This window comes from Lissotriton vulgaris, chromosome 9, assembly GCF_964263255.1.
Source record: "Lissotriton vulgaris chromosome 9, aLisVul1.2, whole genome shotgun sequence".
Taxonomy (NCBI): Eukaryota; Metazoa; Chordata; class Amphibia; order Caudata; family Salamandridae; genus Lissotriton; species Lissotriton vulgaris.
The window spans coordinates 131,147,960-131,171,538 of NC_141697.1; the positions used below are offsets into that span (position 1 = coordinate 131,147,960).

General features: G+C 48.1%; 1 protein-coding gene across 1 annotated transcript in view; it reads right to left on the reverse strand.

Moving 5' to 3' along the window:
• The window catches only part of LOC147689710 (deubiquitinase DESI2-like), a 304,893-nt gene that overhangs the window by 16,980 nt on the left and 264,334 nt on the right, over positions 1-23,579 (reverse strand). The window contains exon 4 of the mRNA XM_086937190.1: positions 10,971-11,112. Within this exon, the coding sequence (XP_086793316.1) occupies positions 10,971-11,112 (142 nt within the window). The remainder of the gene's footprint in view (positions 1-10,970; positions 11,113-23,579) is intronic.

Here is a 23,579-nt window from a genome sequence, read left to right on the forward strand (position 1 = left end):
AGGGATAGGAACGGAGGGTGGAGAGGAGATCTTGAGAGGGGATTGACAGAGCAGGATGTAGTAAGCTGTAGAGAGAGCGTCTTGGAACTTAGGTAAAATGAGGTGTAGAAGGAGTATCTTAGAACGAGCTCAATGGTAGATTATTGGCTTAGCAAGTAGTGATGGTACTTCTTTGGAAGTCTTCACCGCTGACACCTTAATTCTTGTCTGATGGGATTGTTATGTAGGGATGTCACCTTAGAATAGCGTAGGGACAGACTAATCGTTTCCTTTTTCCCTTTTGTAAATGCAGTCCAAAATACAAGCTGGGACTGTTCTGGGTTGTCTAATGTTACTTGAATTAAATTTGCTTTTTATCCTTAGTCGTTTAAGGATTTTGCGTAGAATTATGTTTGTATTAGTGCCAGTTTACTTTCTGAACCTTTTATTGAGATGTTTGTATGTTCAACTATTTTTGGCTTTGTAATAAATCTTTTAAATTTCAGTGGTAGCCAGGGGTCCTTTGAGTTAATTTGGATTTATGTGGAAGCGATTTAAAGCTATCAATACAAGATCTTCCTTTATACTTCTACAACAGGGAAAAAGTTCGATCGACCGGGTTTGGGGGTCTAGAGACGGGTAAGAAAATCTAGATTATAATCCCAGCTTCCTCAGTTGGTAGCCAGAGGATGGTTCCCTTTCTAGAGTAGGGAAGGATCTGGTCTAGATTAGGATAAAAAGTTCCCAAGGCCATAGAAATTAGAGGATGATTGCCCAGTGGATTGTCAGTGGAAGATGGCGTTCCTTGGAAACTGACGGAGAGTGACGATGCGGCGGAAAGCAGCAGTTCATGGTAAAGTGAGTATGAATAGGGTTGTTGTTGTTAGATTGCGGTGTTTATATGTTGTGTTGTGTTGAAATGTCTTGCGGAGTTCGAATGCCTGTTGTATAAAAGGCAATCAGGCTGTGAGCGCGCGCAGCCCGGGAAAATCTTAAAACTCGAGGAGTAGCTTAAGTGGTTTAGGTATACCGCACACCTAGAGTAATTGTCGACCATTGTTAAGGGAATCGTGAGGTACCATTGATTGCCCGTTGGACCGAGATAGTGGAAATGAATGTGTGAGTACATGAGTAACTGACGCTGGTCGTGAGTTGCTGTGTGGTTGTAATCTATCAGTTGAGGTGATTGTCTGGTCGTTTCGTGGACAGCCAGTTGCCAGTTCGGTGACAATTACGCGACTGTGGACGTACAGTCACACTGTGGACGTACAGTCAGCAAAGTGGTTGCTTGGTCGGAAGTGATCATTTCAGTGTATGGTTGGGACGTGTGTGTGAGAAACGAATTGTAAAGGAGGGGAACTGCTGCACCGCGGAGGCGAGTGATGTCAGAGGGTGCCGCGCTGGGATAGGGCGGTTGGTGTGAAGCTGCGCTGTGATTGGGGGAGTGTCATCAGGAAGGAAAAAGAGCACTGTGGGAGAAGAGACGCTGGGTTTCATTATGAAATGTTTTAAAGTTTTACAAGATTTGTTTCGAAAAGAGAAAAAGTTAGAACCCTGGGGGGGAGAAGAGGCTCCACCCGAGGATACTCCAGCTCATTATATGGCTACAAATGTTAGGTTGCACACTATATTATGGCTTGAGAACTGGGCAAAAATGACAGATGGAAATGAGGTGTTGACTTTCCCTAGGTACGGGACGTTCAGACTGTAAGTGTTGTATCAGTTGAAATCGATTATGGCTTCTTTGCGACCTCTGCCTAGAACGACACAGTTTGAGGCATTGAATGCATGGATCAGGGCGACGCATGAAAGGAATAGGGATAGTCGACAGGAGAGAGTGAAGAGATCAGTTAGGGCTGTTCAAGATGCGAGGTGGGATGCTTTGGAAAAGAGATGGAGAACACAGACGATTGAGGGAGACAGGTTATACCCGCTGTTAGTTAAAGCAGGGGATGAGCAGAGAAAGAGCACAGAGGACGATGACAGTGACACGGACAATAGCTTTATAGAAAGGCTGTTATCAGAGAGACCACCCCCATACAATTTAGAGGCTAGGGAGGAGAAGTCGGCCCCAGTAGAGGAGGTGAGGGTACCGCAAGTTCCCGCCAGAACTGAGGTCTTGGGAAGTATCTCGACAGGAGAAGGACAGAATGTGGAAGTGGCGGTTCTCAGAGGCTGCCGGATGCTCTTACAGTACCGGTCACTATTGGCCCCATAGTGTCATTGTACAATCCAGAGCATACACAAAGTGAGAGTTCATCACGGATGGGCACAGTAGGGAGCATAAACAGTGAACGAGATATTATGGTACATGGGGCGGGTCAGATGCCAAGGCCTACAGGGTGGAGTGCCCCATTGCCCGCATCAGCAGATTCATCAAGGGGCCCAATGGATTTGAGGGGCTCGAGACCAAAATCTATAGGAGAGTTGAGGCCGGACTTGAGGACATGGGAGTCAGGGATGGGATCATGTGAATACTGAAAATAGGACAGTTCCTCCCAACACCCCTGAAATCAGTAGAATCAGGGGACAGGACAATGAGTTCAGGGAATCGAGTGGTGCATCTAGTCGTGGCACCTTGAGTGTGACAATAAAGGCAAAAAGAACTGACATGATGCGATTGAAAGCAGAGGTGGATGAGATTGTTGAAGGAAACCTGCCCTTAGAAAGGATTGAGCTTCATGAGCAGGATGAGTTGCTGTTTTTGGCGAAGGATGTGACTCGGAAAGCTAGATCATCCCACGAGAAACTGACTGAATTAGCAGACAAATATGATGTGGACCTGTCTAAGACAAAAATGTTGCAGGGTAATCACAGACTGCAATATACTGACCAGGATTTGGAAGAGAAAAGAGTGATCAGATTAAAGACCCACATTCAGGAACTGATTATAGGAATACGAGCGTGGAGTAGGCTTGACAAATGGGAAGAAAGGTGGTCGAAGAAAAAGAGTGTTAGAGGAGCACTATTGAGACATCCCCTGTGGGAGGAGGAATGGCGGGAATTGAGGCATACCCCTTGCGGGAGGTGGCCATGGGGAATATGTGCATGTGCCCTGGAGTAGGGGAACTTTGGCTGCCTTTACGAATGATTTCTCAAAGCTGCAAGAGAACCCAGTTGAATGGTACAGGCAGGTAGAGAGGTTTGGTAAGATCTTGAAGGTGTTGTGGATCGACTTGAACACCTTGTTTGACATTGTCGTTCCGGGAGATTTGTGGATAGCATCTAAAGTTGTTGTTGAGTGGCCCATTGTGGAGACAGAGCGAGATGCTGCCACAAATGGACCCTCACCTCTTGTAATGAAAAAATACGAGCAAGTGATTATGTGGTTGAAATCTAAGGTACCACCACAGGACATAGATTGGGTGAAAATCGACTGGACGACTCAGGAGCCTAAGGAGACAGTGCATGAGTATTATGAGCGATTGTTACAGGTCTTTAAGCAGTACAGTGGGTTAGATGTGATGAATCCTAGGGACTTGGGACAGTTCGTGTCAAAGTTCGTTCTAGTGTTGAGACCTGATATTTGTCTTATGATCCAGCAACATTTAATTTGTTGGCAGAACAAGCCGCTGGATGAGATTTTGAGATATGCTAGATATTGTAGCGATGAAATAGACTCGAACCACAAACAGCTCAAGGACAAGCTGATGATGGTCCAGATGCAATCGGCAGACAAGGGAGGTACCTTAGGGAGGAAACAAAATGGACAGAAAAGGGGAAATAGGGACGACTCTAAGTCAAGGGTAGATATAGCGACGCTGAAAAAGACTACAGAATGCCATCAGTGTCACCAAATTGGACACTGGAGACGCGAGTGTATAACCCTGCAAATCAGGAGCAGCAGGAGTAGGAACTGGTGCAGGAACAAGTGCCTCAGGTGAAGACGACAGTAATAGCAAAGAACAAGTCGATCAAAGAGGGGGGCTTCGGCTCCTCAAGTACAGGTTCCCCAACCACTAAAGATATCGACAGGGACTAGGATTGTTCGGCAGATGCCCTTCCTCGAAGAAGGCGATGATTGTTACTTGGACCCGTTAGCCTGACGGTGCCTGAGAGAGGAGGAGGACTGCACTCTTGGGGCGGCCCTGGATGTAGACTAGAGGGGACCATTCGTAGAGGCTGATGTTGATGGTCACCTTACCACCTTTTTGGTTGATACTGGTGCTATCCGTTCTACTGTGAGATCCGCAGTAGTTCCAAGCCTACCCCTCTCGGGACAGACAATCCAAGTTGTAGGTGTTGCCAATAGGAAAATGACGAATCCTTTAACAGAACTGATTTCTGTGAGAATAGGGATGTTCAGAGATATGGTCAAAAAATAGGAAGATACCCCTAGAGTTATTGGTTAGGGAGGGGGTAGATAGATACAGAAAATCAAACCCTGTCTTATTGTTGCCTGCTATAATCACAGGTTCTGAGAATATTAGTGGAGAGAGCTAATCAATCTTATTAAGGTATCATTCAGTGCTTAAAAATGTGAGAAAATCACAACAATATTCTAACTAGTGTCACAAATTGCTGATACTACAAGATCAAATTTATAAAAAAAAAGAGTAATTTTATTAGGTTCCTCCCATTGGGTTACAATCTAATACACATCAGATGTCTAATACATTAAAATACGTCATTATCTCAATTGACCAATGAAATAAAGTGCAATAAAAATTATGAATAAAAAAACATAAATAAAAAAAATGTATGTTTTTTTATTCATAGTTTTTACTGCACTTTATGTCATTGGTCAATTGAGATAATGACGTATTTTAATGTATCAGAAATCTGATGTGTATTAGATTTTAACGCAATGGGAGGAACTTAATAAAATTACTCTTTTTTTATAAATTTGATCTTGTAGTATCAGCAATTTGTGACACTAGTTAGAATATTGTTGTGATTTTCTCACATTTTTTAAGCACTGAATGATACCTTAATAAGATTGATTAGCTCTCTCCACTAATATTCTTAGAATCTGTGATTATAGCAGGCAACAACAAGACAGGGTTTGATTTTCTGGCGTTCAGAGATAGACATTAATTTGTGGCGTGTGATTCAAGTCCTGTTTGCTTGTTAGGGAGAGACCTTTTATGCAAGCTCCATTGCACCATCTATTGCACCCCCAAAGGAGTGGAACTACATACTAATGATGACAATGCTACCTTTAAGGTTGCCAATCAGCATGTGTACATAGAACTGTACCCTGCCCTGAGAGTTGAGGAACTTCCTTATGATCTGCGAGACTCAGTTTCCCTAGTGGTGTGGGACTTCACTGGAGAAGATATTGGGTTGATTAAGAGTGTTGAGCCAGTCAAGATTCAGGTCAAGGAGAATGTCAATTTTCCTCGAACACCCCAGTATAATCTAACCCCAGAAATGATTGCAGGAATAAAGCCTGTGATTGAGTCTATGATCAAACAGGGAATACTGAAGGAGATATTGGGGAGTCCATGTAACTCGCCAATAATGGGATTGCAGCAACCAAGTGGGAAGTTCAGGATTGTACAGGATCTTCGCCAGGTGAACAACATAGTTGTTCCATGTTGTCCAGTGGTACCAAATCCGTCTGTGATCTTATTTCAGATCCCGTGCCAAGCTGAGGGGTTCACGGTGATAGACCTCTGTCAGGCTTTCTTTTCAATACCCTTGTATGAGAAGAGCCAATTTTTGTTTGCTTTCCGGCTCGAAAACAGGGTCTTAACGTGGTGTCGTATCCCTCAGGGGTACACAGAGAGTCCATTGATATTTAATCAGATTCTGAAAAAGAATCTTGAAAGTCTAGTACTGCCGCAGAACTCCGTTCTCGTCCAGTACATAGATGACCTCCTTGTTGCGTCAGAGACTGAAGATGCATGCAGAATTGATACCATTACTCTACTGAACCATTTGGCAGAGAACGGACACAAGGACTCGCCAAATAAGTTACAATACTGTTTGAACGAGGTGCAGTATTTGGGACATAAAATATGGAAGGGTAAAAGGAAGGTGTCACAAGATAGGATCGAGGCAATATTGAAAATGACGGTGCCTTCCACTCAGAGAGAGGTCAGGATGTGCTCAGGGATGGTTGGTTACTATTGCCAGTGAATTGCCAACTTCTCACTGAAGGCTAGGCGTTTGCAGAGACTGACGCACAAGGATATGAGTGATCCGGTACCATGGGAAAACGACTGTATGAAGGCGTTCCTTGAGTTGTGAGAGGACCTTTGTCGTGCTCCGGCCCTGGGAATGCCCGACTACAATAAGTCTTTTTCAATGTTCTGCTGTGAACCAGAGGGTTGTGCATTAGCAGTCTTAGTTCAGGAGCGCGGTGGTGTCCATAGACCAGTTGCCTATTTCTCAGCTACTTTAGATCCAGTAGCTTCAGCGTTGCCCGAATGTCTTAAATCCGTTGCTGCAACAGGTGTCAGCATTGAAAGGTGTGAAAGCATTGTTATGGGACATCCAATGACTGTTTTTGTCCCACATTCAGTTGAACTGTTGATGACCAGGACCAAGACACAGTACTTGACGAATAACAGGCTCACACGCTACGAGCAGGTTATACTTGCTGCGGAGAATGTGACCCTTAAGCAGTGCTTTGTTCTGAATCCTGCTACCTTGATGCCGTTGCCAAATACGCTTGATGAAGATTGTGAGGATCATGATTGTCTTGATGTGACTGAACTTTGCACCAAACTGAGACCTGATATTGTTGATGAGCCATTGCTTGACCCTGATGAAACTTTCTTTGTCGATGGTTAATGTATAAGAGACAGTGTTGGTCAGTTGAGAGCAGTGTTTGCTGTATGCACCATTTCAGGAGTTGTCGAAGCTGCATGCCTGGAAGGAGTATACTCCGCTCAGGTGGCTGACCCTATAGCTTTGACACGTGCCTGCTTGGCCGCAAAGGGAATTCGGATTACCATTTATACCGACAGCCAATACGGGTTTGGTGTAGTTCATGACTATGGACAGCTATGGTCTCAGAGAGGGTACATGACTTCATCAGGAACACCAATCCGGAATGGAGAATTTGTTAGGCTGCTTCTAGAAGCTTTACAGGAACCTTTGGAAATTGCTGTTGTGAAGTGCACGGCTCATGGTAAAGGTACAGATTTCGTATCACTTGGAAACCGCTATGCAGACGAAGTTGTACGATTCTGCGCTGAGCTAAGTTATTCATTCACTGCAGAGGAGATAGAAGGATGCGAGGAAAGAACTGAGATAGACATGATGCTTGCCATGGCCGATACTTGGGATGAGCTCAGATGTATGCAACAACAAGTGTCCGAACATGAGATAAATGTGTGGATCAATTCAGGCTGTGTGAAAGGAGATGTGGACATTTGGGTTTCGTCTGATGGAAGAGCGGTGTTGCCAGATGAGCTGTTGAGTCCGATGGCGAGACAAATTCATGGTGCCGTTCATTTGGGAAGAGATGCGATGATGGGAGTGTTCAGACAAATATGGTACAATCCAAGGTTTCGTGCAGTGGCCGAAGCTGTATGTCAAAGGTGTGTTACGTGTCAACAAATGAATGTTGAGAAGAGAACGGCAGTCACCATGAGCCACATTCGGAGGTCAGGGGGACCGTTCAACAGGATGCAATTGGATTTTATCGAGATGCCCAGATGCAATCACTTGAGATACATTTTGGTGGTGGTGTGTGTGTTCTCACGGTGGGTGGAGGCATACCCGACACGCAGGTGGGACACCCTTACAGTAGCTAAGTTATTGTTAAGGGAACTAGTGCCTAGATTCGGGGTCCCGACCTCTTTAGAATTGGACAGAGGAACTCATTTCCATAGTGATGTCATGAAGATGATTTGTACGGCATTAAACATTGCTCAAAGACTCCATTGTAGTTATCGACCAAAGGCTTCTGGGATAGTGAAGCAGGTCAACGGAACTTTGAAAGCTCGGATCGCGAAAGTGTGTTCCTCCACGTCCCTTAAGTGGCCAAATGCCTTAACTTTGGTGCTAATAAGTATGCGCAGTACCCCAGCCAGGAGAACAGGTCTCTCGCCTCATAAAGTACTGATGGGGAGGGCAATGAGGTTACCAACGGTACCGTCAACAGCTGTGCTGAGTATCACAGATGATCTGAACCTTGAGTATTGCAAGGGAGTCGCTGATGTCATCCGTTCTGTTTCCCATCAGGTGCAGGCTGCTGTGGTTCCGGCTTCCAGTGATCTTTGCCACGACCTGAGTCCAGAGACTGGGTGTTGGTTCGGAAGCACATGAGAAAAAGCTGTCTGGATGCTCATTGGAAGGGGCCCCACCAAGTCATCCTCATTACGAACACTGCTGTGAAGTGTGGTGGGCTACCAAATTGGGTGCAAGCTTCACACACCCGAGGAGTTCCAGCACCCTTGGAAGAAACAACTCCTCTCCCTGATGAAAATCCAGCTGCAGTGGCAAGGCCACAGGAGGGGACAAGCCAAGCTGTGATGGTGTCTGAAGAAGCTGGTGACTCACGGGATCAAGTTTAGGCGAGTCATAGCGAAAGTGAATTTGAAACAGTCTCTGAAAGGGGAAGTGACTGTGAAAGTGACCCAAAGCCGAACTCAGCTGAAGAGAACAGTGAGCAAAGTGAGCGGGTCGAGAGCAGGAGGACCAGCGGAGCGGGGGAACAGGGGCCGGAAAGACAAAGGCAGCTGAACCTGAGGCTGGTTTCCGAAAGAGATCTTGCCCCAGTGTCTGAAGAGTCTGAATCAAATGGAGGAAGGGAAGAGCAAACTCATGAGGGATTAAGAAGATCCAGGTGAAAGAGAGTGCCTTGCCGGAGGTACATGACCCCTGAGTGGACCTAACCTGCGACTGATGCCAGGCATACTGAGATCCGGGATGGTTAGGGCAGTGACGGTGATCAGTTACAGTCCCAACATCAAGTTGGACGTGTTGTTGTTGGAGCCGGGACTTGAGATCGAAGGGGTACTGACCATCATTGTTCCGGATCCACCGATTTTAAGCAGAATTCGTCATTTGATCTTTGGTAGATTGCTTTTTCCTACATTTGGCCCTGAAATTTCAGCTCAAGAATCCATTGTTATTCGTCTTGAACTTTTGGAATATGTGCTAGAAGCGGTTGGAACAAGCCTTATTATTGATGAAGGGACTTCCCGTGGAGGACGGAGAAGGGTTAGGGTTGCCTGTTGTTGCCAAAGGATAGTGTAGGGTATGATGACACGGGTCATCAAAGTAGGAAACTGAAAGATCGCCATGTTGTTTTGAAATTTGTAGCGGTGCACCATATTCTCAAGTAGTCAGCACCCGCATATTTAAAGGACCTAAGCATGTAGTATAGCCATGTAACGTTAGCTTGAGAAACCGCAAGATATGTGTTTATTATTCAGAGAATAATGAGTTTAATCAACATGAAGTATTGTCTAATGTAGAAATGTAATCCTATGTGAAATGTCGCATTGGCAAGGATGTGCCTTAATGAATTAATACACACGTTTATAAATGAGTGGATTAACATAGAGTTTTAATATGAAAATATATTGTTTGCATTGAAAATAGAATGAAATCTTTATAGTGATGAAATGTAATGTTTGTTATATTAGAAATGCATTTAAAAGTGCAAGGGCCTGGGACATGCTGAAGCCAGTAGAGGCCTAATTGTGTGTTCTTAGGTTAGCTTTAGTTGAGAGGGAATGATTTTCTCTCTTCGGGAAAGAAGCTGTCCTCAGCAAAATAATAAATTGTAACTTCGAATGTTTGCAGAAATATTCCCCTGTATTTAAGCCTGCAGGTTCCTACATCTGGCCCATACTGCGGAATTCAGGATCTATGACGTTATTCAGAGAGTAAAGAACAGATTTCTGGGAAGGCCGTTTCAAGTCCATTAGAGCATATCTACACTCCTGTGCCACTCAGAATTAGGGCTGGACTATTTTAAGGATCATATCAGGCTTCATCCTGTTCTTTTTTGTCCGTCCATTTGGACTAAATGTCGAAGCTTTTTACATGGCTGTTATTGAAAGATTGTAATAGTCTGGATAAGGCCAAGAAGATGGCCAGCCTATATGAAAAGCTCAAAGGTAGCTTGCACATGCCAGAATTATTTGGTCATTCAATTACTTGGTTACCTCTTTTAAGAATGTTTCAAAAGCATATTTATTTCTCATGCTCCAAACAAACCGAATCTCGTAAACTTCCTGTGAGAAACTATACTCCAATAATCACTAGTCCTTGGAATGAACCATATCTTGTTTGGGTTCCTCATTGTCATCACAGGTATCTGTTGACATGATTGAGATTTTAACACTGTGTACTTTATGGTTGCTTTTCCTATGCCTGTTTCCTATAATGCAAATTTACCAGTTTGTCCACGTGACTCCTGCTCTCCACATTCGACATTGCATTTTCTGCTATTCTGCACATTTTATGCGCATGTTAGATACCATTTTTTGATCCACTTTTGAGACTTGCTAACTTCAGGCAAGCTATGGGTTCTATCCAAACTCTACCCTTGGTACACTTTTGTTAGGCAGGTGTCAAGAACCTAGAGTGCGCTATCAGAATGAGGAATGATTTATGATTATGATTTCTTGTTCTTTTTGTCTCTTATTCAAATATTGACTGTTTATTTTTATCAGTTGAAGCCATTAGATGGAATCAATTGTGATGATGAAAATTATGTTTTTTTTTAACTTGCGGTATGTAGCTTATATTATCGATTTGAGAGAACCAAGTAATTTGTTATTATAATGGCCAACATAAAAACTAAATGTACTTAAGTACCTTGCAATTTTATAAATATAATGCCACTGATGAATCACTGCTATTATATTGAATATATTCAGCTGGTGTCTCACAAGGGTGTGCTAAAAAAAAACAAATTGCTGCCTTTCACAAGGAAGAAAAGAAGATCTGTCCCAAAATGACATTCTCCTGACCCCCCTTAAAAGTTCTTCTCCTCTAATACATCTCAGTGGGAGACTGAGGAGGATCTTTCTACAAAGTTTAAACGTTAAGGTTGGATTACACTGCTCAAGTTGACTAACCTCCGCTACGGCATCGGAGAAGTGGTTGCAGTTCTTGTGCATGAGATGATAGGCATTGCCTTTGTACTCCTTTCCCAACTCTTCCATGATTTTATCAATATCTTCTTCAGTAAAATCTGTGGTCCCCAAGGCAATGGATTCCCTGTTAATTGAATAAAACATGAGACACAGTTGTGGTACACTTCAAATTTGACAAAGATAATCGCAGTATGGGCAACATATTACCCATATCATATCTACCTTACTAGTGTTTAAGGGGCTATCCAGAGAATAGAAAAAGCTCAGTTCCCTTAGACAATTCTATACCATTAACAATAAACATTCAACAACAGTGGTTCCTAACCTAGGTACTATGGATCCTTGGGGTACAGCAACACCTACTCAGGAGGACTGTTAAAAAAGTTATATAATATTAGCAGATTAATACAGTATCTCTAAATAAAAACATAAATGTAACATTTTCAACTTTATGGAAATGTGAAGGAATTTGAATTGGAAGCTTAAAATTAAGTTAACCAGACAGTGAGGAAGAGGAGGAGGGCAGCCCCGGGACACCACATGCCAGGCAAGTGTTTTTAATTTATTTTAAGTCATGTAAATTAATTGTTAATATAGGGGGGTGGATCCGGGTGGCGTACTGTAGCAGAGTTGCACGGAGTTTGTTCGCAACTCTGTGGACCTCCGCATAGCCCCGCTACCCTACTACGCCAGGGGGGTGGGTACGCCGGATTCGCGGTCTCTACACGGTCCAAGGTAACTCTTTCGTACGGTGGCCCCCCTTTGCTAAGATTAATAAAGATCGAAGGTGAAGTGGTAACGTTCGCCAAAATTATGTTTCCATAAATAGGTCCAGGGACATACGGACTGGGTGTAGTAAACGCAGGATACACGCTGTTAGATGATTACCTTGCCTGCATTGAAGCACGTATTTATGAGTAAGCATTTTTACTCCTTGTTGATGGTTACCACGTTGCGTTAATTATCAATATGTTTCGAATTGGAAAAATCTCACTAGTAATTTACATGTCCTTACAGATAGTGACGAGCGGATTATACCGATTATGTTCTGTTTACCTACGCGCTTCTAGATACGGCCACCAGTGTAATAACACGGATTTTTATAGGTGAGCGGTTAGTTTTCATCTGTTCAGCAACTCATGTATGGACTTTTTAGGCGATAAATGAATTTAGAAGCAGTACCCCGGTACCAACACAGATAGGAGTTTCACAGAATTGGTGAGTCACTTTTATAGATGCACTTTGTGCCCTTTTTTACTATAGTTTGGATGGTAGATGAACTGGAGGATACAGTCCTAAAGAGGCATAGCAAGTGATGTGAAGAGATACATCGATTAAATTGCGTTTGTCTGGTACCACTACTATAATTACTGAACTGGCATAGTTGCTAGAGGCACCAGGGGTACCTCATAGGAACATATCTTTTTCAACCCATTTGTGGTATATGGCTAAGTGGTCTTTCTGTGTAGGAATATTCGGTACATTTACCCTTTGTATCTCTACTCTTCCTTCCTCTTATATTCGTGGGGTTATTCAGATATTGTGACTGCGTCCCAATCAAAGCTACCGAAGATTCGTAGGAAGACTTGTTTCAACCATTGAACGTCCACGATACCCTTACCGGGTTGGAATTATCACCGGTCAAGCGGTGAGTGTAATAGTGAATTTTATATCAACTTAGCAAGACTATTGTCTCTATCCTAACTCATTATCTTGCTTCACACTCTAAAACCTATCGCACATATCTCTCATCAATAGGGATTACAATATACGCCATCATTACAAGAAAGGTATGTGTTGGCACGGATACAGGAAGGAATATACGCACTAGTCACGTATTATCCTGCAGGTGGAGGGACTTTCTCTTTCCGGCTGTTAATGAGAAATGCAATATAGCTGCACATTTATCTGGGAATTTGCACCCTCACCTAGCACAGTGTGGATGATTTGCACCCATAAATAATTTAAGTTAACTTGACCGCGAAAACTGTTTGGAGTGTTCTCTGAAGCGTGCTCTTTTTGATTTTAATGTATATACTCAATGTAACTCCTATCTATACTGAAACCTGGATCGAACAGCGTGGCGTTGTTTTGCAGTCACTTTTTCTTTCACTTTCAAAGCATGTGCATGTCACTTTCAGAAGTATAACAGTATATCCAGGTTAATCCTATAAGACGGAACAATATAATGATTTTGTCTGTAGGAGAAAACTGGATACGTTATCCTTCCACAAACCTCTACTTTTTTATAATAATTTTTTATAAAACTGGATACAGACACAATTGTGCCTGCAGATACATAAGGAGAATTTTCTTCCCTAAGTGTTGCCATTTGTATGTGTAGTCACTCTGTACAGTGACAGGAATCACAAAACTGTATATATTTCTGTTTTATTTCCAGCCCTGAAGAGTCAGAGCAATCTGTACTCTGACGAAACACGTGTCGGCTGGCGAAAAGGTTTTTGTGGGCAATAAAACAGCGGAATATTGCTCAAACAAAAGAAGCGGAAAATATTATTTTCTAGAACGGAACTTACTGGATGTCTGTTTAAAATACATTTTGTACCTAAATTGATTTTTGTGTGCATAGGAAATTGCGTTGTAGGTAGAATAAATTTGGTAGTGTGTAATATTTCCCTGCAGATGAAGTGTCCAGGTAGAGATGCATTGATCAACTCCAGGACTCCTAAAAATGTTTAAGCAGAGGCAGGACTAGGCAGGAGAGCGGGATGGAATACACGTTTCAAAATGTACACTTATTTCTAAAATTCAAAGCAATATGATAGGCTCTAGCATTTTGCTTAGTCTTTTTTACTCCTAATGTGGGCCTTTTGTCAGTGCATACCAGTTCCCTAAAACTTGCCTACTATGATACATGTAACAAAAAACCAGTCTACAACTTGTAACATAGTGTAACAAAATATAAATTGTTAGACTCATGAGCTTTAACAAATGCTTTTCAAAATATATAAGCCAGGAGTACTGCCTTTGTCAAAATGTTTCATAATAAAGAGACCAGCCCTGTGGCATTTGGCATAACTTTTCCCTGCGTATCAATCAGGGCTATAGGTGTTATCGGAAAATGCAGTAGGCCTGATGTATTTATTGTGAAAAGTATAAGTCAATTGGCATTTAAGGATGGATTGCTATTACCATATTTTAAAGCATATAGATAAGTATTTTGTTACATAGAATTTCCCAGATTATTGCAGTAGACACCAGGTTTGGTGTTTGTTACCTGCTGTAGCAAGCTCTGTATATAGAGGATTTGATCTGTAAAAAATCATTCTTAGACCCTCAGAATGGTTAAACAAGAAAATGCCTACTTTCCAAAAGTGGCATTTTCAAGCACACAATTGAAAAACCATCTTTACTGAAAGATGTGTTATTAAATTCTGAGTTCAGAGAGACTAAACTCCACTTTTCTATCTTCTCCCTATGGGAAGTTATGCTTGTAAAATGCTTCAAACCATTCCCCATTCTGTTTTCTGGGGAAATATAGCCATTCAATAGTGAAAATGAAAGTATTTACTATCAGGACATGTCACACACACCAGTACATGTACTACCTTTCACATACACTGCACCCTGCCCATCGGGGTACCTTGGGCTTACCTTAGAAGAAAAGGGAAGGTTAAGGTCTGGCAATTGGGTGCACTTGCCAAGTCGACATGGCAGTTGTTGGACTTGGCCCTTCTGGCAGGTTGACCACTAAACTTTTTGCTTGGTGAATGTGAACTGGGGGTGGTAATTTTTGGTTTCTGCGCACTTTCACTGTGTCCCAGTGGAAAGTGCGTGTGCACTCTGAGTGCGTGGAGTTAGGTTGGCCTGCCCTCCCATAGGAATGCATGGGGAATGTCTGTGTCCCTGGTAGTTTCTGATGCGTGAGGTGTACAGGCTTGAGTCCGGTATGTGCGGACTCGTGTGATTGAATGCTGCAAAATGATGTATGCGGCGTGTATGTGTCTAGTGTGGAAGTGCCACTTCAAGACATGGCTGTGCGTGTGCTGTAAAGGTGCTGACGTGTGATTGGCTGGAGCTGGCTGGTATGCCAGGCTCCATGAGTCATGATGGGTCTGCCCTGTGGTGAGTGTGAGATTAGCATGCTGATGGCTGGGGAGGAGGCACCTGGGTCCTGAATAGGGCTGGGCTATCCCCACACAATGCTGGCCCCGCCCCCTGTGGTACGTCTAATGACCCTAGCCCTGCCAGTGAATAGAGTGAGGGGCTGAGCACATCAAGGGTGCTCACAGACCAGCTGCAACTGGTTCTTCCCCTCATCCTGAGCACAAACAAAGGATTGACCTGTATGGGGCTGTGCCCTCACACAAACTGTTCTATTCCTGATCCTACTTGAGGGGGGCTGCTGCTGCTGGGCACCAGGAGGAACCGCCGCTTGGGATTGCCTTCCTGCTTGCAGGGCCCAGTGAGCTGGCCCCTGGGCCCAGCCTTGCCCCCTTGCCTTGCTAAATGCCAAAATGGACCTTGGGGCTGACTTTTGATCTGGACTTTGGGGGCCTGGACTTTTCCCTAGCGCTTGGGAGCGCTTTATATCGGCCCCTAGCGCTTGAGAGCGCCCTATTTTTCCCTAGCGCCTGGGAGCGTTTGACTTTGCCCCTAAGCGCTTGGTAGCGCTTTTATGCCCACACCGCATATTCGCCCCAGATTGCTGATCCTAACATTGCCGGGTTGTGTCCCACAAGCAAGTGCCACCTCGCTTTTATTGGTAAATTCCCAGGAGGCTACCCCAGATTGCGTCAAAAAGAAGCTCCCCTCTGCCTCAGCAGCGCGACCCGGAGCCTGGGGGCTTGCCTGCAGTGCCGCGCTGCCATTGGCTGTCCCGCCTGCCTACCGAGAGCTAGCCTGGCCGGAGGGTTGCCCGGCAACCAGGACTCTCGCGCAGCCCCTCCGCGAGCGAGGCCGCCATTTTCAGAAGTCGGACGCATCCTGCCGAGGCTCCCGAGCGAAGGGAGAGCCCCGGGGGAAAAGAGAAGAGACGCCGCCGCGAGAGTCCCGAGGAGCGGGAGCTCTCCATCCCCAGCCGGCTGCAGACCCGGTGAGTGTGGCAGCAGAGGAGAAGGGAGGGGCGCCGGGACACATTGTCGGTGTCCGCGCCCCCCAGTAGCGCGACCTCGTGCTAGTTGTTACTGTAAAGCCACGAGGGCTTCAGGGGCAGTTCTGATGATTTCGAGCCCATGAGGGCTCCGGGGGGCATTGTCATTTTGAGTCCCCAGGAGGGGGACTCCAGCAAAGAGGCACCCTATTTGTTTCCAGAGCCCCGTGAGGCTCAGAAGCGCCACTTGTGCATTGAGAGCCCAGAAGAGGCTCAAGGCGCCCCAAGTGTTCCCGGGTCCCCCTTGAGGGACCCCACCGCCCATTGAGGCTGTATCTTTGTTTTGAGAGCCCAGAGAGGGCTCTGGGGGCCATTGTTGTTTTTGAGTCCCCAGGAGGGGGACTCCAGCAAAGCAGGCAGCATCTTAGTTAGAGAGCCCCGAGGCTCTAGGGAGCATCTTGTTCAGAAGCCCACGAGGGCTCGGGGGCAATGCTTGTTTTTGAGCCCAGCAAGGCTCCAACGACGGCTGCATTCTTGCAGAGAGCCCAGAGAGGCTCTAGGGGGCATCACTTTGTTCAGAGCCTGCCAGGCTCCAGCGTTGGCCCCATCATTGCCTTCACAGCTGCCCAGCACTTCGTGGGCAGCTGCTACGTGTAGGCCCCTGACTTTGGGACACAGGGCGTCCTAGCCCCAACAAGGCCAGTTGGCCTAGGGACTGCCACAGGTGGTGGCTCATGTGATTTTGGCACAATTGTTCTTTTGCTGCACCTCTGAATGTGTTTTTATGCGTCATGTGCCTTGTTTTTACACCGCTGAATGTAGGTTCTGCATCATGTGTTTTCCTTCCCTACACCTCTGAATGTGTTGTGATGCATCATGTGTAATGTGCTTATACCTCTACAGGTATTGTGATACTTAGGTGGTTGTTTTTCTCCTATTACAGGTGGTGCTAGGGAGGTCCTGGTTCCCTGCGTGACCTGTTCCTAAGGTGGTTAGGGTTACATAGGAGGTACTTACCTGTTACCAGTAGTTGCTGGTTGCGTGCTCTATTTTTATATTTTGTGCTACAGTAATTTTATATTCTATGTTCTAAGTGCTAATTCTACCAAGTGCTAAGTTCTAAAAGTGCATTTTCCTGACAGTCAATCAATCAATCAGTGACACTTATAAAGCGCGCTACATACCCGTGGGGTCTCAAGGCGCTGGGGGGGGGGGAGCCGCTACTGCTCGAACAGCCAGGTCTTCAGCTTCTTCCTGAAGGAGAGGTGGTCTTGGGTCAGGCGCAGGTCGGTCGGGAGGGAGTTCCAGGTCTTGGCGGCCAGGTGGGAGAAGGACCTTCCTCCTGTAGTCGCTCTTCGGATGCGGGGGACGGCGGCGAGGGCGTGGTTGGCTGATCGGAGGTGGCGTTTGGGAGCGTAGAAGTTGACTCGGCTGTTGAGGTAGCTCGGGCCTTGGTCGTGTAGGGCTTTGTGTGCGTGGGTGAGGAGGCGGAAGGTGATTCTTTTGTTGACGGGGAGCCAGTGAAGGTCTCGCAGATGTCCGGAGATGTGGCTGGTTCGTGGGATGTCGAGGATGAGTCTGGCTGAGGCGTTCTGGATCCGCTGGAGTCTCTTCTGGAGCTTGGCGGTGGTCCCGGCGTAGAGGGCGTTGCCGTAGTCCAGTCGGCTGGTGACGAGGGCCTGGGTGACGGTCTTCCTGGTCTCGGTGGGGATCCACCAGAAGATCTTCCGTAGCATGCGTAGGATGTTGAAGCATGCCGAGGAGACGTTGTTGACTTGCCTGGTCATCGAGAGGGAGGAGTCCAGGATGAAGCCCAGGTTGCGTGCATGGTCTGTCGGTTTGGGTGCGGTGCCCAGGGCGGGAGGCCACCAGGAGTCGTCCCAGGCGGAGGGAGAGGAGCCCAGGATGAGGACCTCCGTCTTGTCCGAGTTCAGTTTCAGGCGGCTGGTCGTCATCCACTCGGCTACCTCTTTCATCCCTTCGTGCAGGTTGGCTCTGGCGGCGGCGGGGTCGTTGGTCAGGGAGAGGATCAGCTGGGTGTCGTCGGCGTAGGAGATTATGCTGAGGTTGTGTTTGCGTACGATGGCCGCGAGGGGGCTCATGTAGACGTTGAAGAGGGTGGGGCTCAGAGATGATCCTTGGGGGACGCCGCAGATGACTTCGGTGGCCTCTGACTTGTACGGTGGTAGGCGGACTCTCTGTGTTCTCCCGTCGAGGAAGGAGGTGATCCACTCCAGCGCCTTGTCCTGGATTCCGACGTTGCTGAGGCGCCGTACTAGGGTGCGGTGGCAGACCGTGTTGAATGCCGCGGAGAGGTCTAGGAGGATGAGGGCCGCTGTTTCTCCATTGTCCATCAGGGCTCGGATGTCGTCGGTGGCGGCGATGAGGGCGGTCTCGGTGCTGTGGTTGGCTCGGAAGCCGGACTGTGAGGGGTCGAGGGATCCGTTCGTCTCGAGGAAAGCGGCCATCTGCTTGTTGACGGTCTTCTCGATGACTTTGGCTGGAAACGGGAGGAGCGAGATGGGGCGGTAATTCTTGAGGTCGGTGGGGTCCGCTGTTGGTTTCTTGAGTAGGGCGCTGAGTTCGGCGTGTTTCCAGCTCTCGGGGAAGATGGTGGTGTCGAGGGATGTGTTGATGATGTCTCGCAGGTGGGGTGCGATGACAGCGTCGGCTTTGTTGAAGACGTGGTGAGGGCAGGGGTCGGTCGGTGATCCGGAGTGGATGGAGTTCATCGTGCGGATGGTGTCTTCGGTGCTGATCGGGGTCCAGGCGCGGAGGGTGGTGGTGGGGGGTGGTTGTTCGGTCATGGTGTGCGTTGGTTGGTTGTTGAAGCTGTTGTGTATGTCCGCGATCTTGTTGTGGAAGTATGAAGCCAGGGAGTTGCAGAGGTCTTGCGATGGGGTGATGTCGTTGTTTCCTGCGCTGGGGTTGGAAAGCTCTTTGACGATGTTGAAGAGTTCCTTGCAGTTGTGTGCGTTGTTGTCCAACCGGTCCTTGAATGCTGTTTTCTTGGCGGCGCGGATCAGCTGGTGGTGTTTCCGGGTGGCAAGTTTGAAGGAGGTCCTGTTGTCCGGTGTCGGTTCCCTTCTCCAGACTTTCTCGAGGGCTCGGCAGTTCTTCTTGGAGCTCTTGAGTTCGTCGGTGAACCATGGGGCTTTCTTGCTGCCGGGTCTGCTGGGCGGGGTCCTCAGTGGGGCGAGTTCGTCCGCGCAGTTGCTGATCCACTTCGTGAGGTTGTCGGCGGCCTGGCTGGGGTTCGCTGAGCTGGCAGGAGGGTGCTGGCTCAGGGAGGTGGCGAGCTGGTCTGCTGTGATCTTGTTCCAGCTTCTGCGGGCGGTCTGTTGCTGGTGGTGGTGGGTCGTTGTTTTCTTGAAGGTGAAGTGGACGCAGCTGTGGTCCGTCCATTGAAGCTCTGTGGTGTGGCTGAAGTTGATGTCCTTGCTGGATGAGAAGACAGCGTCGAGTGTGTGTCCGGCGAGGTGGGTGGGGGTGGACACCAGTTGCTTGAGTCCCAGGTTGGTGAGGTTGTCGAGCAGGGTGCTGGTGTTGCGGTCGTTGTTGTTCTCCAGATGGAAGTTGAGGTCTCCCAGGAGGATGTAGTCAGCGGAGGGGAGGGCATGTGGGCTGACGAAGTCGGCGATGTCCTCGCTGAATTGTGTGCGTGGTCCAGGGGGTCGGTAGATCAGGGTGCCTCTGAGGGTGGTGTTCGGGTTGGTGTGGATCTGGAAATGCAGGTGTTCGGCGGTGGTCAGGGAGTTGTCGGTGCTGGTCGTGAGACGGATGGTGCTCCTGTGGATGATGGCGATGCCTCCTCCCATCTGGTTGGCGTTTCGGTCCCTCCGGACGATCTTGTAGCCCTCTGGGATGGCGATGGCGATGTCGGGAGCTGAAGAGGCGTTCATCCAGGTCTCCGTGAGGAAGGCAACGTCTGGAGCTGTGGTGTCGAGGAGGTTCCAGAGTTCGATGGCATGTCTGTGGATGGAGCGGGTGTTGAGCAGGATGCACTTGAGGTGGGTACTGCTGGTGTTCGGCTTGGTGGGTGCTGGTGCGAGGCAGGTCCGGATGCAGGTGAACTTGCAGGCGTGGCAGCTGAAGGGTCCGTGGGTACGTCGTGGAGAGGCTTGATGGCATTCTGGGAGTCGGCCGGTGTTGAGAGCGGTGAGGGTGGCGGCGGAGTACGTCAGGCGGGTCGGTCGGGGTCTTCGTGGGCCAGGGGTCCTGGCGCTGGTCGCGATCCGGTCGCGGACGGGCGTAGACGGGCTTACCTTTGGCGCGCCTTCGGCGCACAATCGGCGCGCCCGCTGCGCGTGACCGCTGCGCGTCCGCACGGTCGCCATTTAAGGCGAAGTGCGCGGGTGGGCGGAGCAGCTGGGAGGCGGGAGCGGGGAGGGAACAGAAGAGAAAAAAGTGGTCCATGTGGCCCTGTCTTGTACATATCCCCTGTAAATTCTGCCCGTGCCTGTTGGCACATTGTAAAGTGTGTGTTTTTATCTAATGTGTTTTGGTATAATACAAAGGCTATTCTTATATATAACCTTGTGTGGAGTTTCCTTTGTGGTGGGCCTTGGGTGTTGTTGATGGGTGCGCGTGCAAACACTTAACCTACATAGCCTCCAAGTTTAGCCTTGCTGCTCGCGCCACGTTACCTAGAGGGTGAGCAGGGGATATCTTGGCGTGTAACTCCCTTGACCTGACTTAGGAGTGGTGGTCTCTGACTGACTTTGGCGCAAGCCCTGGCCAGCCAGGGATCCCATTTCTAACATTGGTGGCAGGCGGTGAGGATCCGGATTTGTGTTTGCATTGTACCGCAGTGGCAACTGGCCACACTACAAAACTCTGCATTTTAGATGACCACATTTTGGGGATTATTGTTTTTTCAAGTTCAATAATTTCTTCTCCTAAAGGTATCATTGTGCAATTGTGTCCAGTGCATTTGTTCCCCGCCCCGCTCGCAAGAGTTTGGTACCTGTGTCACGTGTGGTCAGGTTGAGAAATCAGGGGTGGTAGAAACTGCCTTACTAGTCCGAGGGGGGGGTTGTGTGTGGATGAATGGTGTGTGGCAACTAGACAAGTGAGTGTGAGTTCTCTGGGATAGAGAGCTTACTGAATCCTTTGTGAATTGTGTACTCCTGTGTTAGCTCAGGCCCCTAGGTTCCCTGTGTAATCTTTTCTCTGGAACGTCTGCCAAAATGGAACCTGCTTTTGATCTCAGTGATCTAGCTTGGTACAGTATGCAGGAGTTGGAAAGGTTCTGTAGAGAGAGAGACATAGGGGTGGGTGAGTCAGCCACTCTGGATGATCTTAGGGGTCACCTGATCCTATGGTATAGGGATCAAAGGGATCTTGAGCGCAGTAGGGTAAGGGTCTGGGCCTCACACCATGAGGGTGGTGGGTCTGTGGGAAGCCATGAAGGTTCAGAAGAGGAGGAAGAAAATGAGAGTACATGGACGCCAGTAGATAGTGAGGACCCCGTAGATGGGGAGTCCCTTGCTGGGTCCAGTGTTGGAGGCAGTGCCTCATCCCTTTTCCTGTCCCCAGAGGAGTGGGAAGATAGGAGGAGAGAAAGGAAGCACCAGCTGGCTTTAGAAAAGCTCAGGTTAGAGCATGCCCAAGCTATGGCATAGCTGGGCGTTAGAAAGCAACAGCTAGAGACTCAGAGGGTCTTAGCGCAGGAGAGGAGGCTGAGAGGGCCTCCACCAGAGGCAAATTAGCTCTGGAGGGTAGACTATCCCCTGCACCCAGTTTTTATTTTCTGGACTCCCCAGGGCGGGTTGAGTCCAGTGGTGGCAGCTATATAGAGCCCAGTGGGAGCAGTCCCATTCCCAGTTCCCTATGGTACCTGTTTCCCAAGAGGAGGAGTTAAGGTTGAAATTCAGGGGCAGTGGGAAACTGTCTCCCCAGTCTTGGGAAGATTTTGAGGATGAATGTTGTGGGACACTGTTTGATTGGATAAAGATTCACACGAAAGATGATTTTGATGTCTTGTTTGCTCTGATTGTCAAAGAGTACCTGCTCAGTTGTTGTTCACCAGGGTTGTGCCAACACCTGTTGGGGTGTGGATTGTCTGAGGCGTGTGAGCTTGCAGATGAAGCAGACCGCTGGGAAAGGGATAGAGGTTCTCTAGAGTCATTAGGTTGTGACTCCAAAAGTAGTGGTTCAGGTATCCTCCAGCCCAGCGTGGTGGAGGAGCCTGGCTCAGTGGAGCGGGAGTGAGTGGGTGACCGAGGGTCCCCAGGTGCCAGAAGCCCTGCCTCAGAACTTGGATGATTTCTTGAGGGAACACCAGGTTGGGGACCTAGGCTGTCCTTTTACTCCACTTGAGGAAGATCTCTTAGTGAGTAGAGGGCCTGGAGCATCTGTAAGCAGAGATCCTGTGGTTCTAGAGTCTGGCAGTACCGCTCCGGTAGGGAGGGTACAGGAGTCCAGCGTGAGGAGTGATTGGGGGAGTTCCCCAGTGGAAGAACCAGTGGGTCAGGGACTACCCAGTTGGGCTAGGATCCCTTGTAGTGACCATGGTGACACCACTTCTGTTCTGGGGGATCTTCGCGCACTGTCAGGTGGACAGGGGACGGGAGATCTGTGCCAGACAGACAGTCACACAACATATGTGTCATTTGTTAGCCTCAGTGGGATGGTGTGTAAATCCCCCGAAGTCCTGGAGTGCCAGGCAATTATTCAACCAAAGGTTTTAGACCGGAGGTTGGGACGCCAGGTTCAGGATCAGCCTGACCTGAAGGGTAGGATGACTGTAACCAGCGTCCTGACCGGTTCTTCTTCCAGAGGTACCACCCCAGTTGGTAGGGAGCAGGACTCTGGAAGGGTGTGCAGAGGGTGGGAGAGCCCACCTCTCACCCCGGTGCAACCTGAGGGGTTAAACCCTGGGTTGGAGTGGCATTGTAAGGGTACCCCTCGCAGGAGGAGGAGGAACCCTAGAAGAAGAGGTAGGGGGAGGAGAGCCTTCCCTGAGACTCCTGGTCCGCCTGAGGGTGTAGACCCTAGGCTGGAGAACCAGTGGCAGTCTAGTCCTGTCTTGCAGACCGGAAGAGTGGAGAATGGCCGCTATGTGCCAGGGGTTACTACCCCCCGCTCTGTGAATAGGCAAGGACCAGTGGCACCTGGGTGGCCCAGGGCCTGGTCCTGGCCGCGGACAGCTTGGGAGTACCAGTGGGGTAGCCCAGTTGGTCCAGACAGGGGTTTGAGAAGAAGCCCCATGGGTTCACCGTGGCGTAGAACCGGAGGGTGTCCCTGCAGTTGCAGGCCCGCGTCCGTGTTCTATCGCCCAGAGCAGGGAAGTCCATCATGGTGGTGATTGGTCTCCCCTGCGTTTTGGCTGGAAGGGGGTTGTGTTGGACTTGGCCCTTCTGGCAGGTTCACCCCTAAACTTTTTGCTTGGTGAATGTGAACTGGTGGTAGTGATTTTTGGTTTCTGCGCACTTTTACTGTATCCCAGTGGAAAGTGCGTGCGCACTCTGAGTGCGTGGAGTTAGGTTGGCCTGCCCTCCCATAGGAATGCATGGGGAATGTCTGTGTCCCTGGTA